General features: G+C 39.5%; 1 protein-coding gene across 8 annotated transcripts in view; it reads right to left on the minus strand.

Moving 5' to 3' along the window:
- Positions 1–10852: 10852 nt before the first annotated feature.
- Positions 10853–19993, minus strand: part of YAP1 (Yes1 associated transcriptional regulator) — an 86843-nt gene continuing 77702 nt past the window's right edge. For all 8 annotated transcript variants that reach the window (XM_069014882.1, XM_069014896.1, XM_069014887.1 and 5 more), the window contains 3 exons: positions 17709–17839; positions 13635–13747; positions 10853–13028 (listed from right to left, as the gene is read on the minus strand). In XM_069014882.1, the coding sequence (XP_068870983.1) occupies positions 12790–13028; positions 13635–13747; positions 17709–17839 (483 nt within the window). In that variant the 3' untranslated portion in view covers positions 10853–12789. The remainder of the gene's footprint in view (positions 13029–13634; positions 13748–17708; positions 17840–19993) is intronic.

The following is a 19993-nucleotide window of genomic DNA, read 5'->3' on the forward strand; positions in this document are numbered from 1 at the left end:
TTTTGAAATAAAATCATTTGAGGGGGAAAAAAAATGTTAGTGAACTTCTGAAGGAAGTGACAGACTCTTTGATGGTATCACCTAAGTCGGCATGCCCAGGCCTGAAACCCCACCTCTCACATGTTATTTGCTGTACATTTAGGTCACTGAAGTACATCTCCAGGGAGGGGCTGTCTCCTGAAAGCTTCAAGATAACATTGCTTCCTGTCTCCCTAATCAGCTGTGCAACAGGGTAAATTTAGAAACAAAAGGCAGCGCAGCAGTGCTGGCAAATGGGTTTAATGCACATTAAAACCTGTTTTGGAGAAGTCAGAACAGGTTGTGCATGTCTTCAGCTCAGGCTCTGAGCAAAATAATAAATAACTTGCATACATTTAGCACCTTTCATCCTGAGAGGGCCTGCAGTATTTTACATAATAGGAGTTATCACCTACCCACCCATGAGCAGGCACCTGTGGAAGGCAGGGCAGGCTGCATGGGCCAGATGGGGCACAAGTGTGGTAAAGAGGCAAGTGAAGATGATCATCTCTATTCAAACACACAGGAGGAATTTAGGTGGGCACATGAAATAGCCAGGTTGGAATTTAGCCAGGAAAACAGTGTATGAAATAGTCCTTGCTTGGCAATAAGTACAGTGAATTATTTAATGACCCTGAGCCAAACACAGAGCATTTCATCTTAACTTACTGAAATTGCTCCCAAACATGTTTATATTCCAAAAAGTTCTCTTTCAAGTCTTCTGAAGCTTATTTATTCAAGGGCAGAAATGTGAACAGCAGAAAGTCAGCTACATGGAAGACCTTCCTCAGTAGGGAAAAAAAAGAAAAAAAAATGTTGTAGAGAGAAAGTTTTGAGGTGAAGGGGGTGGGAAATATGCCACTCCCTTAAGGGAAACACATACCAGTAAACAAATGATGTGTAAGTCTGCAGGCCATCATTTTTACCACACTGCTCTACACCAGAGAACGTGCAAAAAAGACTGTTCCATCAGAAAAGACCACACACTTCTTTGGCTGGATTTTTTTCCCCTCTTACCCAGTTTGATGCTTTTGTTTTTGCCAAGACTGGTATCTGGGCTCAGCTTCAAGCTCATCAGTACTTCTCCCCTAGAGCTGCAGCCAAAAATACATCTTTTCCACAAAGGCTGGATGATTTTCAGGATGATTTTACTTCTCTGCAGGAGGTTTTTCTCCTACTAAGTGGGAGCTGTGCTCAATCTATTGTATCTTGGCCACACTCGAACTCGACTTGCTGGGTTAATTCACAGACAAATTGCACACATGCAGTACATTTACTTAGAAGAGAGATAGCAATAAAGTGCCCCTTACCACAGTGGAAAGATTTTGTCCAGTTTATTAAAGCAGCTGACCTTATTTAAAGCATGCAAATATTTTCAATAGAAAAAAAGAGCAGGTACCAAAGGGCATCTTAAGCAGAGAAACAATCAAAGTTGGACAAATGGAATTAGCAAGTAAGTTTTCTTGGCTTTAATATTTTGCATTTTTACGCCATCAGTATGATGGTCCATTGTAAGGAACTACCAGAGATATTTGCAGGGTCAAAAAGGTGCATATTTGCACCCTTCTGAGGCGTTTACCTTAGCTAACAACAAATTGCAGGAGCAACAGGGGTTGCTAGCTGATGTAAGGAAGAGGTCCATTGATCTGAAACTCTAGGAACCTACATTTTCTGACCTAGTCCTTGAGTTGTAGCAGTGGCCCCAGTTCTTTGACTTGGTGCTCAGGAGTGGACCTCAGAGGTCAGCTCAATCTTCCAGCCGCCCTGAGGCACAGGGTGCTGTGCTCCAAGGTCAGCCCCAGCCCGTTTCTGAGAGATGCTCATCAAACTTTTTCTTTGAATGCTGCCACAATGGAGCTACTACAGCCTCCTCAGGCACCCCAACCAAACAGCCAGAAGAATAAAAGAAAGTTTTCCTAACCTAAAGTTTACCTTACTCCAATGTAACTTCTCGCCCTTTACTCCATGGATAATAGATTCATGGTAGCACTTGCCTTTTACTTGATCATCTTTCCCCATTTAGTCAGCTTGTCTGTAGATAAACAGTCCAGCTACTTTCACCTTCCTCTCTCACATTTTCCTCATCATCACTGCTTGCCTCTGGACCATGTTGAGTGCCTGTCCTTCATCATCAAAGTCTGACCAGCACTCCAGCTGCTCACTGATATGAACCAGCACAGGATTCCTTTGTGCCTAATGTATTTGCATTTGTGCATTCCATGAGAGCATATATATTTATCTGCCAGTTAAATAACAGATAAGTCAACTTTGTGTTGATCTCCTGAGCCACAAAAGCAATTTTATCTACTGAACTAGTAGGTCCTAATTTATGATTCCTGTAGCTGACTACTTCCTAGTACATGTCTGTGTATCTGTCTCAATTGGTTAGTCTCCATTTTTTCTCCAAACACTTCATTGTCTGATCTTGTCTTATGACACACTTGAAGCCCCTCTGAATTTTGTGTATTTTTAAATACAGTTCACAAATATATGCAAAGTATTAGTTCATATAAATGCATAAAATGTAAACATCTCGTCTGAGATCTGAGTATTTGGGTAACATAGAAAGTATATCATCCATTTTTACAGATGACACAATGAGGAAAAAAACAAAAGAAAAGCCTAAGATAGTAGCCACTGTAGTCAGTTCTAGAAGCAGTCAGAGCACTGTTTGCCTATTATGGGGTATCAAAATCTCCTCTTTGTTTCAGTAGCAGGCTAGGTCCAGTGCAAGCACAGCACAGAGTCCAAAGGGCTGATTCAAGATCTAAGGTCACATAATCATAGAATCATTATGGCTGGAAAAGACCTCCAAGATCACTGAGTCCAGCCTTTGACCGAACACCCCCTTGTCAACTGGACCGTGGCACTGAGTGCCATGTCCAGTTGTTTCTGGAACACCTAAATGGATAGTGCCTTCACCACTTCCCTGGGGTGCTGAGGGGCCACTCCATCCCCTCGTCCACATCATTGCTAAAGACATTAAACAGGTTTGGTCCCAGTACTGAGCCCTGGGGAATCCCACTTGTGCCTGGCCCCCAGATGGATGTAACTCCAGTCACCAACCCCCTCTAGGCTCGGCCATCCAGCCCGTTTCTCACCCAGCCAGCCAGCTGTGCACCTGACCTAGCCATGAGCAGCCAGCTGTTCCAGAAGAACGCTGTGGGAAAAGGTTCAAAGGCTTTACTGAGGTGCAGGCACACAACATCCCCAGCCTCTCCCTCATCCACAGGCAGGTCACCTGCTCATAAAAGGAGATCAGGCTGCTCAAGCAGGACTTGTCTTTCCTAACTCCATGCTTCCCAGACTTCTGGCTTCAAAAGCACCCCAAGTATGCTTCCAATGCCTGGACATCTACTTGTCATCTTATATCCAGCGCTGCTGCTCTAACAAAGACATACCTAGCAACAAAGTCAGAGCACAGAAAAAGTTACACTCGAGTGCAGAGTAAATCCATGTTAATACATTTTAAAACAGTCTAGGCCCACCCATGGAGGCATCTTAAATCTTCAAAACTGAAAGAAACCCCAGCAACTGTCATGGGATCTTGGGGATGGGGAAGTAATCCAAAAACATCTTAATCTCTATTTAAAGAAAATAGTTGGAGCAAGTAGCACAGTATGTGCTATGTGTCAGTGGAACATGGCACTCTTGCATTAGGCACCGCTTAGGGGTTAATCCTTGCTATGAGTAAACTCTTTGCTCCATAATGTACCAGTTCCAGTCTCCACAGCCACACACCTTTGTTTGTGACTGTGCAGTTACAGAATGCACACACACTAAGGTGCAGAGCAGGGATTATGCATTAAATGTGAAGGGTAACATCAGTGTAGACAAATCTGACCTGCAGCCAACTTCCCTTCGGTCCCAGCTTAAAAGCAAAACATACTCTCTCACAGGGGGCAGAGACTGGCAACCCTACTCTTACCCCAGCCCCTTGGGTTTGGGCTTTTTGTATGCAAGGTGCCTTTAAGTCCCCAGAAGTTGACTGCTCAAAACTGGTTTCTTGAGAGGCAGCACAATGGAATAACACATGTGTTCATATTCTCTCATTATTCGTTCTGGTTTTCTGATTGAAATGATTCTACATCACACCTAAAACACTAAATATTTAAAAATAAGCAACAACCATGCAGACTTTGTAACTGGGATGACACTTTTACTGTTTTTTTTTTTCCTTGTGAAGCCTAGAACAAATAAAATGTTCATGAGAAACTGAGTTGTCTTTAGGCAGGAACTTAGTGTTTATATATAGTGTCTATATATAGACACACACACAAATGCATGCAATGATATTCTATGCCTGTATATATAGATATAATGGGGCAAGATTTTTCTCCCTTCACATTCATGATCAATCAATGTACTTTTACACCTAAAGGGTCACTCTGGCTTCCCAGAAAATCTAAGAAATAACCAAACACCTAAGGACTTAGGCACAAAAGTTTTCAGAGAAGGAAGAACTGGTGCACATTAATCTGTCAGTGGTAACTGTGCACTCTTTTCTACCAAATAGCAGGGAATCAAAGTTAGCTGGTGAGCAGCACAGGAGGGCTAACTTGAGTCAGTTCACCCTTCCTACTGAGTGTCCACATGCCAGTGAAAACCATAATTTGACATGCAATATATGACCTTTCTATAATGCATTTGTGAGTTTAAACTTGTAGAATCAGATGCATAGCTTATACTACACTGCAAAGATTATATTCATATGGGGTGATGTCACTGAGTAGAAGAGCCCTGGAACAGCACAGTTCAAGAATGAATTAATAGGAAGCACTTAATGCTTAACCCTCAAAGCATTTTGCAAACATTAACATTTCAGTGCTCCCAGGACACAAGTTAAACCATGCACATGGCTTTCCTGGGAAATGGTAAAATGCCTTGCTGGAAGGCACAGCAGGAAGTCAGATGTGCCATTACAAGGTGGGAGCTGCCTTTATCCAGGGCAACGTGTACCCAAGTAGATTGTACCCAATTACATTTTAAAAACCATCTTTATCCTGTTTCAGATGTCACCAGTGCAATCACTTCAACAATGTGGTCAGTTAGATGTTAGTGACATTGAAAATAAAATGCAAGCAAATGTCAAGTGCAAAGACCACCAGATGTCTTCAAAGGAAGACATTTCCAAGAGGGCTAAGAAACATGGTCCTCATGCAGCAGCAGTACACGCCTGCTTGCTTCCCATTTTCATGAACCTCGCTGGGCTCCATTACTTTCTTTTCAAGGTGATGATAAAGCAAAATCCACATACTGCAGTAGCAAATTTCACCAGCAGAGATGGCAGTTGTGAAGAACCTGAGCCTTACTGCAATCATGGATTTTCATGTAAAACCAGTTTGTTTTCCAAACCATGGCTAGTACATGGATGAGAGGAACTTGGATGCTGATACTACTGTTTGATGACAGGTTTTCTAGCATTCTTGCCACTAAGCTTCAAAGAGGAATTTCTGTTTCTCAGTGATTTATTGGTGCTTATCACATTCATATTAATTAGAAGAATCTATATCCACAGAAAGATTACCAGATCCTGAAATGCTGTTCATAGGAACAAAGGCCTTTTTAGTGAAAAACAAACATCTAAAAAGTAAAGGAAGCCACAGTTTTACACACTGGCAAATACAAATCTGAACCCCAGGGCTTTAAAGCAGTTGCTTGAATCAGCTGTGGGCAGGGATGAAGGAGGTGGCAGGTACAGGCTGCATTGACAGGGGAGCTTTAATCAGCCCAGCAGTTGTCACCTTCTGTAGCACTGACACTTTTCTCAACTACAGCCTGAAATCTCTCCTGTATGGCAAGAGTCAGGCTGCCCCACAGGCTTTGCTTTTGCCAGCAACTTCTTGGACTACACAGCCACTGATAACCACTTTCAGGCTGAACCCCACTGGCCTAACCAGCAGGTACCTCACACTTACTGCCATTACTGAGGTACCACCACCTAAGTCACATCATTTCTTAACACTGTGGGTTTGGGATTTTGTCATACACAAACATAACCAGTTACTTCATTTTGACTGTAGACTTTGACAGTCCAGGACTGCAGCTGAACCTCTCAGAGGCCTCTGGGTCACAGTTCAACAGCAGATGATGGGTAAGAAAGGATTACAGCGCTTGGCAAAGTCTGAAAAGGGCCCCTTGTCAGTCAAGAGAGCTGAGACAATTGTATTTGCATGCCTAACAATGAAACTATGAGAGAAAGACTGAATTACTCTGTCAGCTTAAAAAACCCAATCACGGCTAACATCAGGTTAGGTGCTGGGTTGGAGTCCTCCAACAGGCACTGTGGCACTCCCCACTCCTGCTAGGACAGCTGGCTGCAGAAATCAAAGCAATGGTATAGCCAGACTTTGCCAGTCTCCAACAAGAACAGGAACCCACCATAGTTCAAAAAATTGTGCTTGCCGATAACCATCTTGTACCAGAAGTTGGGGCAGCAGCACGTTTGGAGTCAGACTGTAATTTCTGTGTTAGAATACAGACTTCAAACAGGATGGCAGCTGGATTTCAGAAAGGAGGAACTCTGCTCTCCTCCGGGGACAAACAGCACCTAGCATTACAGTCCAGTCTTTAGGTGTTAGGAAAGCAAAACTCACAGATGGTAAATACAATATATAATTTAATACACATACTAGAGCAGGTCAGAATTAACATATATGGGAGGAGGAGAAAGAGCATTTCAGGTGAGATCTAACGTACCATTTTTATGGAAATCTAGTTTGTTGTTGCAGAACATTGAAGACAAAGGCTGCTCCTGACCCCTCCCCTTAAAAAACAAAACAAAACAACCACCACCACACCCCAAACACACTTGCTAATAGATGGGAAAATTCCATAAAATTACTTTGCCTATTGTGTTGTAATACAAGGCAATTTAATATAGAAAATACGATCATCAGAGTGACCAACTTCATTCCCATATAGAGAAAATAAAACCAGTCTGTAACAGCCTAGATCTGCAGCATTCACTGTTACAACCTCTGCATTAAAGACAGAGGAGTATGCCTGGAAAAGTAAAAACTGTGAGTTTTCCACAAAATCCATCAGGCAGCTTTGTCAGATGTGTCAGTATTTATACGTTTCTCACTCAACATGTTCCCTCAGTGCCTAGAGGAAAACACATTGGCTGTTTTAATTAAGAGGCATTAAGTAGTGGATATGGCAGTTGGTACAAAGCTCTACCCTCTGTTCTAAAGACAGTTTGATTCTTCAGTTAGTGTTGGTTTTACCATTTCACATCAACCAAGATCTCTCATCCTGTACCAAAGTCTTCCTATTTTGATGACACCTAAATTTAGAGGGTGCAGATAACCCCTGTTAGCAACAAGAAGTGGTGACAAGGGACAAGACACACACCTTTACTCCTCAACAGCAACATATAAACTCTGGATGCTGATACTATAAATAAAATCAATGGCCCTGGTTTATCTCTGAATGAACCTCCAAAACAGGAGGTGCTATACAGATCATAGCCTGATCTCAAAATAATTATTCTGTTGATGATCCAACATGAAAAATGCTTTCTTTGGCTGATAACTTGCACTTGTTTCCTTGGAAGCATATTATTTCTGGCTTACTGAAATGAATACTTTTTATTTTTAACTAAGTGTTGAAAATATTTCAAAGAGAATTGCCAAGTGAGGCTGTAATACCTGGACCAAATATCCTGTTTTGCAGTAATACAGTCTATTTAGGGCTGCCTCAGAAGGTCACTGATACTTCAACTACTGCAATATGTCACCACCTTATAAATGAGAGTGATATCAGCAAACAAAATTGGTGCCTTATCATTCCCTGGCACTGGCTGCCTACTCCCAGGTGGAAGGTGTGATGTTACATTTAAATTTAAAGGATCTGGGTGACTAAAGCTGGCTATGAACTCAGAACAACAAGACAAACAGACAAAACCATCAAGGGCTGTACCCTTACCTAAGAAAACACACAAATGTGCTGAAGTCAACAGGGTTGGGCCATTCAGTGCTGAATAGTAACAACTCTGGAACTGCTAAAATGCTAACTGTGTCTGACTTTGGCCTTTCCAAATTGCACTGCATTAAAAAAAACCCCGTCTTTCAGACTGTTATACAGAAGGTCAAAATTAATGAAACCTGTCAAGATATTTTAAACTAAAATCTTCAGGCACTTTCAAGGTATGTCATTACATATTTCACAATTCATAAGTCAAAACTTGGAAATGAAAACAGTGTGTCTTTATTGATAGTCTGCCACAAATTAATGCATAAACTTAAGAGTTAGCCAAAACTGTTATCTGCCATCTGAACATGGCAAGCATTATCTGCAAAAAGTGGATGCTTTCTTCTAGCAGATACCCAGATGTTCTGTTACTAGGTCTCACTATAGTGCCATATGCAATTAAAGTATTGTTTTACACAAGCTGCATGATGCTCACCAGAGTCACTGTCTCTTCATTACTGCAAGCACAGAGAGATGCAAGCACACTTTAATGTTAAGCCTTTACTGAAGTCAGTGGAACTCATTTGTCTCCCAGGTGAACTTGCACACCGTATTTGCAGGCCTGGAGTTTATGACTACAAAAGCAATGACAAGGGGGACAAGAACAGATGCACTACAATAGGCATTCCAACAATTCACTGCATCTATCTTACTGAAGGAAACCGTATCTTTACATACCCTTAAATGTTAAAAACAAACAAGGATGTTTAAGCACAAAGTATATATTTATACCAAATAAAACAACTGAAAAAGTATTACATAAAGAAAAATAATGTAACAGAATGTACTTAAGTACCTAGCTTACAGTCATGCTCATATCTAAAAATAACATTGTTAAGTAATATATATAATTTTGGACATAATTCTCTAACATACAACATGATTCTGTGATTCTAAATGTGGAGAGTACTTTTTCCATGATACAGAACACAAATTATTTTATACAGGCACACCTGCTAATTTGTATAAAAAACATGCTTGTAAGTGAAAAGGTCACTGTAGTACTCATTTACCATGTAGTGTTAATCATGTTGAAATTGTCTCTTCTCCTTTTGCATTGGTGAGCGCCAACACTGAATGGTACAATATTTGATCCATATGGTTCACCGACACTGCAACCTGTTCCCAAGCAGTAGCCCTGCCTGGATGTTAACAGTACAGTTCTGTACAGCCCCATCTGTCTGCATATAGTGTATTTAAAACTAAAAGCTATTACAATTATTACAATGATTTCTGTTTCAATATATACATCAGTATAAAATACTACCCAAAACACTTTTGCATTTCAAACAATTTTAACCACTTCATCAAACAATGCATTTGCAGAATTTAAAAAAAAAAATCCAAATTAATATTGATTGCCAACAGTACAGCATCTCTATGGTATGTTTCCTAATAAATGAGAGAACGGAAATGTCTTAATTAAAATAAGTATCACAAAACATAATAATGTTAGAGCAGTTCAAGGATTCCCAGTTTGTCAGTATCTACCCTAAGCAGTGCTACCCAAATACAGTATAAGCCATTTAGTGTTTCTACAATGAGAATAAAACATTCAAATACTAAAGCTGTGACAAACACACAAAAGCAAGGAAAGATAATTTGTTCTGTACTCATTTCTGTTGTAGCAAGGTACAGCATGTCAGGAGTTTGCACTCAGTGCATCATATCAGGCTGTGTGCATGGACTGGGGAATGAGATGCTAGAGAGCAGTGCTGCACAAAGGCACCTGGGAGTCCTGGTCAGTGGCAAGTTGGACACCAGCAGCTGGAGTCAGCAGTGCCCTGGCAGCCAGGAGGGCCAACCCTGTCCTGGGGGCACCAGGCACAGCATCACCAGCCAGGCAAGGGAGGGGATTGTCCCACTCTGCTCTGCACTGGGGCGGCCTCACCTCGAGTGCTGGGGGCAGATTTGGGTGCCACAATGTAAGAAAGACATTAAACTATTGGAGAGTGCCCAAAGGAGGCCAGTGAAGGTGGCTCCTCTGAGGGGAACCCAATCCTCATGACTGAGATAACTTGGTCTGTTCAGCCTGGAGGAGACTGAGGGGAGACTTCTTTGCAGTCTGCAGCTTCCTCATGAGAAGAAGAGGGACAGGTAAGATCTCTTCCTCTTGAGACCAGTGACAGGACCTGAGGGAATGGCCTGAAGCTGTGTCAGGGGAGGTTTAGGCTGGGTATCAGGAAAAGGCTCTTCACCCAGAGGGTGGCTGGGCACTGGAACAGGCTCCCCAGGGAAGTGGTCACAGCTTCAAACCTGACAGAGTTGAAGGAGCATTTGCACAACACTCTCAGGCACATGGTGTGACTCTTGGGGTGTCCTGTGCAGGGCCAGGAGTTGGACTTGATGATCCTGATGGGTCCCTTCCAACTCAGCTTATTCTGCAATTCTCTGTGTGCTGTGATACCTGGATACAACTATGGAAGACAACTGAAATAGAAGCAACTCTGAATTTCCTTGCTGTTGTGGTTTTATGTCAGATCATTCAAGTTATGAAAACTTAGTGTCTTTTTCTTTTCCTGAAGGGAAGGAGAGAGAGGAATTATGATGAAATTGCAAAAATACTACTAAAATCCCTATCTTGGACACAATACACTGCTTTAGGAGCTACTGTGTCATTGCACAATATAAGTGGCCTATTAATTGCTGAATTATTGGTGTAGCAGAATATATATCATTGTGAATGTGTTTTAAAAATTGGTATTTTTAAACTTGCCTGTATCCTGTAACAAGCCACAAAATTTTGTGTTTTTCAAACACTAACATGTTTATGTAAAGTAGTAAATGTACATTTATAGTGGCAAATTTCAAATCTCTGCCTCTGCTGCTTCAGTTTTTAAAATGGGATTTGGTTTAAGAATTTTCCTTCTTTACATCATCCTAAAACAGAATTATTTCTGAAGCATAAAAAAATCCAAATGGCAATAGAAATATGATGGGTTTTTTTGTTTGTTTTGCTGATTTGTTCCTAGCTTAAAAAATAATCAATGTCTTTAAAAAAATGCAAAACAGTAAAACCCAAAAAATCTCTCCTCAGGAGAAGTCCCTGCTAACTAAGAGTTTTTTTCCAAAACTAAGTTTCGTGCTTACAGTATCTTTATAGTCATGTTATACACCCTTGAAAATAAAGGCTCAATGTTGAGAATGGTGACAGGCCCTTAATTATAGAGGTGTTAACTGGTGACACTATTTTTCATCAGAAAAAAACCCAAAAGCCCCACAAAAATTCATAGCTTATATTGAAAGTTTGATTCATGCTCGCTTTGTTTATTTAAAAATACTCTTTGGAAACTTGTGTCAACTCCTGCAGACAACTTAGTGATACATCTTTTCCTGTTAAAATAAAAATAATTCTTATTCACCTCTACCCCACGCTAAGCTCTACTACTAATATACACTTCATTACCTGCTCATGTCACCATCTAACACGTATCTTTACATTCTTCTACATATAGTGTCCAGGGCTTATTTTTCACCAAACAGAACTTGATAACTCTTACACTTTGAAGTTTTTATTGAGGAGTTTTTTGGTGTTCTAGCCTTTTCACTGCAATGCACAGTGATATTAATAGTTCAGAATTTCTGTCAGTGATAACTTAAGAGAAACTTTTCATAAATTTTTGTTTCCCATTAAGGATTTTAAAATGTGAACTCACTTAGAGACCAAAACTGAAAACCAGAAGAGAGATTAGATGTAATTTTAAAATGGTTCTGCTACTTTAAAATGCATTTAAAATTTGTACACATGACACATGATTCTAACTTTTACATTGCTGTAATCAGATTCTAATTCGAAGTCTTGCAAATACACATGAAAAATAAGCCACTGGTCATGAAATCTAATGATTACATTCAAAGCTAGCCTTTAAAAAAAATAAAAAAGTTACAGGCAAAACATACTGGTTTATGTACTCACTAGCTTATCAGGCTACAATAGGCATGGTTTAAGTATAAAAAAAAAGCAGACAATTCAGATTTAAATAAGACTGTGTGAAATCAGAAAAAAACCCTTAGATTTCACTACTAAAAAAACCCCCAGAACACCTATAATTACTTCCCATCCTACCGCTACAGTTAAACCAACTAACAAAAATAATCAAAAGTATTTTTGACAAATGGAAGTTAGGCTAGAGTATGTGGCAACAATCAAAGTTCATATATGTTTCTATGTAAAATGACTCATGATTTACTATAACATAAAATATGAACAAGAGCACTTCATGACTAATGCAAGAGCTACTAGTAGGAACACTTAATGCCAAACAGTCTTCAGCCCTCCTTTACGTCGTATCTCCAAATCAGTATTGACTTCTTTTGACCAGATACATCATTTTTGGCTTGTCACCCCAGTATGTCATGTTTTACCACTTGCCACAGGCAGCAGGAGACAACTAGCTGAGCAAACTACAAGCAGTGACATGCAGAAATTAACTCTCAAATCTGAGTACTTAGATAAAATGATATGCAAGCGCACACTAGGACAAAAGGAATGGCATTCGTCATCCAAAATAGGCTCATCATCCCTCCCCACCCCCCTTGAACAGTAGTTGCAACAGCAATAGAAAAAGATCAAGATGTCTGTTCTTCAGAGTCAACTGTGGAAAAAAGTCAGCAATATATAACAGCAGCGATGGACAAGGAAGAGCAAACCCAAAGAATCTTGTTGAATATTTGTTCATTTACTTTTTCTGAACACAAGCCAAAGTGCACCACACTGGCTTGTTCTGAACTTCAGATACAGATGTCCTAATCTCCTTAGATCCTTCACAGATTTAGAATTCAGTCTCCCTGAGGCCCCTATAACCAAGTAAGAAAGCTCTCTTTATCTAGCTTGGTGGCTGCCAAGACAGATTCCATGTCATTAAGGATGTCAGAGCTCAAAGCCTCTTGCAGACTTGGCATCAGTTCTTCTCCTTCTATATTCATTCCATCTCCTTCCAGTGTCCCAAGGTCCACATTTGTCCCTGGAATGGCTTCAAGGTAGTCTGGGAAACGGTTCTGATGGGATGGTATGTTACTTTGGCCGATACTGTCACCTAGTTTTAACACAGAGATGAATATTAAACATACTGGAAGTACCAAACCTCCAATTTATCAGGACAACTGGTAAAGGTTACTCATGTACCTCTTGCATCATACAAGCAGCATGACTCAGAAATCCATGACAAAACCCAAAGATAACTCGACTGCATGCAGATGTACATTTTGTTTCAAACTTTCACCTACTGACCCAAATCTTACAGATCTTTGATGTCATTTAGCATAATTTAATTTTTATACTTGAAGGAAAAAGACAATACTAAGTCAAATATAGTTTTGGTGTAGTATTAACAACACTGGATGAGGTACTATTCTTAGCTCTGAACAACATTACTTCAGAAAGCAAACACATTCAAATTCCTTATAAAAACAGGAGTAATACTACTTATGAGCAATTTCCCCATCCTCCCAATACAGTTGATTACAAATATATTTTTTCACAAATCTAACCATAATGTTTCTAGTACAGAAGTAGGGGAAATAGAAGAAGGTAGAAAAACAATGCAAAAAGTATCACAGCTTTTCAGGGTTGCTTGTTTTCACTGCAAATGGATACAAGTGTATTTGGAAAACACGCATTGAAAATGTACACAAAACCAGACCTGTATCCATCTCATCAACACTGTTCAGGAAGTCATCTGGGGTTCTGGGTACACTGTAACTGCTCATGCTAAGTCCACTATCTGTGCTTTCATCTCTGGAGTGATATGTTCCACTGTAACAGAAGAAAAGGAGGAAAAAAGAAATGAGCGTAGAGCACTCAAGAAAATAAAAGAGATGCTTGTTTTGAACTAATTTATGGGCTTTTAAAACATTGCTACCATGAGAAATCCTCTATTCTAATAAAAAACTGAAGCATTTGTTTGCATGAGACACCTGGGTTTTATTTTATGCAGACCTTTCCCAACTAAAACCGTATTATTTAGATTCAATTTAACTTGATGAGAACATACTTAAGCAGTTTTAAGAAACTGCCTACTTATGTTCTGCATAGTTTTAATCTTTTCACACTCACCCACAGCTAAAACCTTTCGAAGCATATCAGATAGTCCATAATGATTATAAAAATAATAATTATGGTGCACCCTTTTATGCTTCCATAGGGATAAAAAAAAAAATACTTCTAAGTAATGTTCCCATATTTAATCAACCACTGAAGTGTATTTTTAGGTCACTGCTGTTATAAATAGTTGGAACTCCTTTAGCAATTCTTCAATTGCTTCCCACTGCTGCATTACTACTTGTTCAGTCACACATGTCAAGGCAAGAGAGCACCCTAATATAAATCAAATACTGGTACAGAAGCCATCCTGTAAACAAACCCTGCTCAGAATGATCTTGCTGACAGAACAGTTAACCAAACTGATGGCATGGGGCCTTACATGCCTTCACTTTCCTACTGCCATCTCACTGCCAGAGCAGCAAGCAAGACCAAGAGAGCCTCAGTGGAAAATATGGGATGGGGCAGGGAAGCAGGCCAGTGTGTTGAGTTTATATAGCAAGGTTTTGGTAGCAGGGGTCTGCAGGGATGACTGTGTGGCACAGCATGAGGAGCTGATCCCACGTCAGCCAGCTGGTTCCAGCTGTCTCCAAAGTGGTCCAGCAGCCCAAAGCTGAGCCCAACAGTGACAATGGTGGTACCTTTGTCATAACATATTTAAGAGGAGGGGGAAAACGCTGAACAGCAGATGGGAGAGAGGAGTGAGAATATATGTGAGGAACAGCCCTGCAGACCCCAAGGTCAGTGCAAGAGGAGGGGCAGGAGGTGCTCCAGGCACCAGAGCTGAGATTCCCTTGCAGCCCCTGGTGCAGCCCATGGTGAGGGAGCTGTGCCCCTGCAGCCCATGGAGATTCAAGGGGGAGCCCAGATTCACCTGCAGCCCAAGGAGGATCCATGCCAGAGCAGGTGGAGGCCTGAAGGAGGCTGTGACTCCATGGGAGGCCTGTGCTGGAGCAGGCTGACAGCACCTGTGCCCCCCATGGAGAGAGGAGCCCATGCTGGAGCAGCTTTGCTGGCGGGAGCTGTGGCCTGCATAAGCAGTTCTTGAAGCCCACCATTACCTCCCTTCCCACTGCATCTCCTAATATTCAGTCTTCACAAAGTATTTTCAAAACCTGTATTTCTTCAGGTTATGGGAGCATTCACTGAGAATCCTTACTGATTTTCCATCCTCTATCCTAAATGAACATCAACTTGATTTACTGTTCAAATTAGCATTTGAAGACATACTGATCCTCCTCATGATGTACTTGTGAAGTATACAGTATATGCCTTTTTGTCAAATATGAAGAACCAAAAAAATTATGAACAGCTATTCAACATTGCATGCCAGTAGAATGCCATCAGCCATGTATATAAATATATAAACATATATATATATATTTGATTCCATAAGGACATCTTTGCTGTACAAGAAAGGAATCTAACACTTCTTTATAGATTAATCATAAATATTTCTCTTTTTTTTGATTGATTTAAAAACAGAATCACCACACATTTGATACAATCCTAGTAATTAAACTATTTAAAACTTCTGTGAACAAAAATGCTGGTTTATGGGACAAAATACTAAAAACAGAACTGAGACTATGCTGAACTAAATCACTCCAATGGACAAGGCTTTTTGGCTGTTTCTCTCACACTTGGAATGTCCAGCACTTCTCTTTGAATCACTCCTTAATACACATTTCCTCTTTCTTCAACAAGGATTTGTTCATTTAGTAGTCACACCACCCAAAATTACCACATGCAACTAAACAGCATTACCCAAAATAGAGCGGATTCTTCTTCAACTAATAATTGTTAAAATATGTGTATACAAAAGAAGAAATACCAATTTAGGAGTTAAACAGAGAACTACCATCACTACCAATATAAATCTAACCGACAAAAATATATAAACAAGTGTGGCAAATCAAAAGGTAAAATAGTCTAATGCAGTCTGTGTGCTGATGAATATCCCATTAAAAAAAAAATCAAATATACCTTAATGACTGTAGGTACTGAAGATAGCAGGCAGATTTGACTATGCATTTTAAACCACTACTGAGTATTTTCTCAAATTGCTTCAATGTAGTGATTTTCTGAGATTTTTTAATGTTTCTATTATATAGGCAGCAGAAAATATCAAACAACCTAAACTTTGAATATATAACTTTGGGGCCTAAATTTAGCTCTGTCTCACCAAGAACTTTATATATACCCTATAAAGATAGAAAGGAGCATTTCCCAAGTCTGAACTTTAACATAAGGAGTATCAACAAGACCTTTAGGTCAAAACTACTGGACTGCTTTCTGAGACAGCAGTGCATATTCACAAATGTCCTTTCTTAAAAATCCCTTTCCTATACCCATATGACACCATTAACTGTGGTGCTGCACATACAAAACCCTAGAAGGAGACACATGTTCAGACCAAAATGCAAATTAAGATAATCTGAACTCAAGTCAAATACAGATTTTCCATCTTTTGCATGGGGTAAGGGCTACATTTAAAAAACCCCCAGTTAAACATATATGCAACTAGGCAAGCATAGAATTACAAAACATAAATTTGCCCTTTCTATCTTTTCCCCCATTTCCAGTTAATGGCAAAGATCCATCACTTTATATTTTATGTATGTAGACTCACAATGGATAAAGTGCAGCAATGCACTGCTGTGGCCATTTGAAACCTAAAGATGCATTTCCTTCAGGTCAGAAGACAGGTTTTGAAGATGTGAGGACCTGTACGATGTATGAGGACAACAGCCTTTCAGAAGTTCAAGCTAGTATGTTACTACACCACATCAATACCATCATCTATCTACAGAGGCTTCCCATACGAGAGCAAGTCAGGTTTAAATTGTCTCGTCTCTTTCATTTCTTAGGACAAGGCCAGCACAGTCGAGGCTCACACAAGAACATCCTACAGGATGAATTCCATGTAGGATAATCCCTCCAACAAAAAAATCAAGTTTTCTAATCGTAATTGTCTGTGTAAAAGATAAATCTACCCGAAGGGTTTACCCAAAATACAGATATCACTTATCTCAAGCTGGAGCAGTTTCTCCAAAGTTGCAATGTTTGGTATGAAGCATTTGCAAGCTGTAATTTGAACAGTATTTCCAACAAAATAAACACTTCAAGTCAGAGGGATTTAGGAAGAAGTTTTATGAAAGACTAGTCTATACTGTAAGATTCTAAATCTTGAATGAAAATACCCACTTCAAAATAATACAGCATTTAAAATGAAACATGCCACTATTTGTAGACCTAACATTAGCAGAGTAAAAATACTGCTAAATACCTGAAGTGAAGGGGAGAGGTGAATGGAGAAACCTTAAAATGAACCTCAAGCTATAATCCTAAATGTGCATCACAGTTCATTTGATCTCACAGCGAGCTATTCACAAATTCTTTGAGTCAGTAATTTGAAATGACTGTTAGTCAACAGATTATGCAGAGCCAAACATGTTATGACTTTGAATAAAAACCTTCCTACAAGTCTGAACAGACTACTTCCTCCCACAGGAGACAGCTTTTAATCTTCAACTTTTACTAGACTTGCCATTTAAGGAAAGATTCATTTACAGCTGTGGTTCTTGGCATAGACAGATGTTCAAAATAAACTATTACATATACCAAACAGAATTTTAAATCAAATTTCTTTCCTCTAGTAGCTACTCCTACAAACCTGTTAAGAAAGGGATCAGAACTATTTGTAGTCATTGTTCTCAGTTCCTGAGACATTCCAGGAGATGACACAGGGTTTTGAGATCCACCGTCTTGTTCCATTGTTGGAAGCTGGCTACGGAGAGCCAATTCCTAGAACAGCAGGAGAGGGAGAAAGCAAGATCATGTCAGGCATTTGAATGCACTTTCTGGGTACATAAATACGTGACATTATAGATAACTGATGCTTTTACTGCTTCCAGTTACAAGAGTTAAATGAAATTAAACTAAAGTTTCTGAGGACAAAGCAAGAATCTGTACTGCCTTCAATGAAAATGCAAGTTTCAGCAGCCATGCCCGACATTACAGAGACTGCACTGTAAATGTATTTATGGATATAAACTTCTGTATGTTTGCACAAATATTTTCTAGTTCACTTCAGTATCCTTCTACACTTAAACCAAAACAAGAATTGTTAATACTATATGACCCCTGAGATAACCTGTTTAGCTCTGCTAAATAGCATTTTATCTCCATTTCTTTTAAATTCTGATTTAGTTCCTGGCTTCCTTTGTACCCTTCTTGTTTCAGTCAGCAAACTTTCAAGTCTTTCCCTAAAAGTTCCCATTCACTCCTCCTGTTAGAGGCATGCATTTGAAGTTTCTGACTGATCAAATCAGTGATTAGTTCCATAAGCAAATCTCAAAGCTCTTCAAATTCCGAGTAATTTCTTAGTAAGACCAAGACACTGCACTTCTGAAGCTACAAAACTAAATTGCATAAAATTTTTTACACATCTGAATGTTCACCAGCTTGAATCAAACCATCCATAAAGCTTGTAATTACTAATTAATGAAAGCAAGTTTTAACATAAAATACATTAAATTAAAGGTGGATGGAAATAAGCAACATTTAATGTTATTTCCAGTGACCCCTCTCCCCTTTTTAAACAACTAATCCATGAGTTATGCATGTGAAAATACAGTAATTTTCTTCAAGCAACTCTATTCAAACATCACCAATGTCTCACCAAGACTGAGCTTGGTTAATGTAAAGACTTGTAAATCCATTGACTATCTTGTTACCATTATTGGTAGTACGTGACTTCCAGACTGTGCCTGGGAAAATAATATCAGGCAAAACCAATCCTGTCCGTCTTGACAATACTCAGTATTTCTCACTTGTAAAATGAGAGATCTTCATCCATTTTCATGATAAGCTTAAGGACTACTGTACTGTAGTCTTGTAATACATAAAAATAACTTTTCCCCAATTCTTCTTCAAAGTGATTTCTTTTTAAGAAATTCTAAGGTTATTTAATTTTATTTCCAGCAGACTGTGCATTGAAGCTTCTCTACTGCCTAATTTTCTTTTCTTTTCTGATCTGCTTCAGTCCCACTCCTATTCTATATATTCCTTTAAGTTTTATGTCTTGTACTAGAAAATCTTCTCACTACAGTTGATTAGATCTCTGCAGAAAGTGTACAAGTATACCATTGGTTTTTGTGTTCATCACACTCAATTACTACTCCAAGTAAACCCAGCCCTCTGCTCATCACCACTTACTTGGCCACTGTTCTAACAAACAGTAACTCCATCCACATTTTCAGATCACAGGATGTTAGCCATCTTTTAGTAATTTCTAAAGGCTTATCCATATGATTTTCATTTGCTTATGTAATAAACCCAGGTGCAAAGCCTATATAATGACATCTTATTTCACAGCTAAGTTTGCAACCTTGTATCAGTCACAAGTTACCTGATATACAGGTAGACTCATCCATTTGAAAAAAAGAAAGGAAAAAGCATTCTTTCCTGGAATGCTTCCCAAACAGTGATCTGAAGAAGGCAGAAGGTCTTAGAGCAGCCATCCCAGAGATGGCTCAAGAACTGCTCACCCACGTGCTCTGTCCTTTTCCCCTTCCTTCTTGGTTTGATCTGTACATTACATCTTTATTTCCTTGGGCTGCAGTCCCTGACTTGGATGAAGAGCCAAAAGTGCCAGCAGACTGCAGAAGCAGCTTAATCACACACCAGTGCCACAAAGAGTGGTAACAAAAGCAAAACCTACATGGAGTCATTTCTGTATATAAACTAAAGTGACATTTTATCTCCTTTGTGTGGTCTTTCCAATCAGCACTGCCTCCTGATTCAATAGTTGTGAGGAAGGTAAGAAATCCATACAGATCCCCTTTTCAAGAGCTACTGACACCAGGAAAGAAAAAACCCCACAATTTGTCTTCTTTAATTGTTATTTTAAGAAAAAAAGTCAGTACAAAGAAAAAAGGAATTTGGTAAAACAGAGAA

The sequence above is a fragment of the Aphelocoma coerulescens genome, chromosome 1, assembly GCF_041296385.1.
Source record: "Aphelocoma coerulescens isolate FSJ_1873_10779 chromosome 1, UR_Acoe_1.0, whole genome shotgun sequence".
In the NCBI taxonomy this organism is placed as follows: domain Eukaryota; kingdom Metazoa; phylum Chordata; class Aves; order Passeriformes; family Corvidae; genus Aphelocoma; species Aphelocoma coerulescens.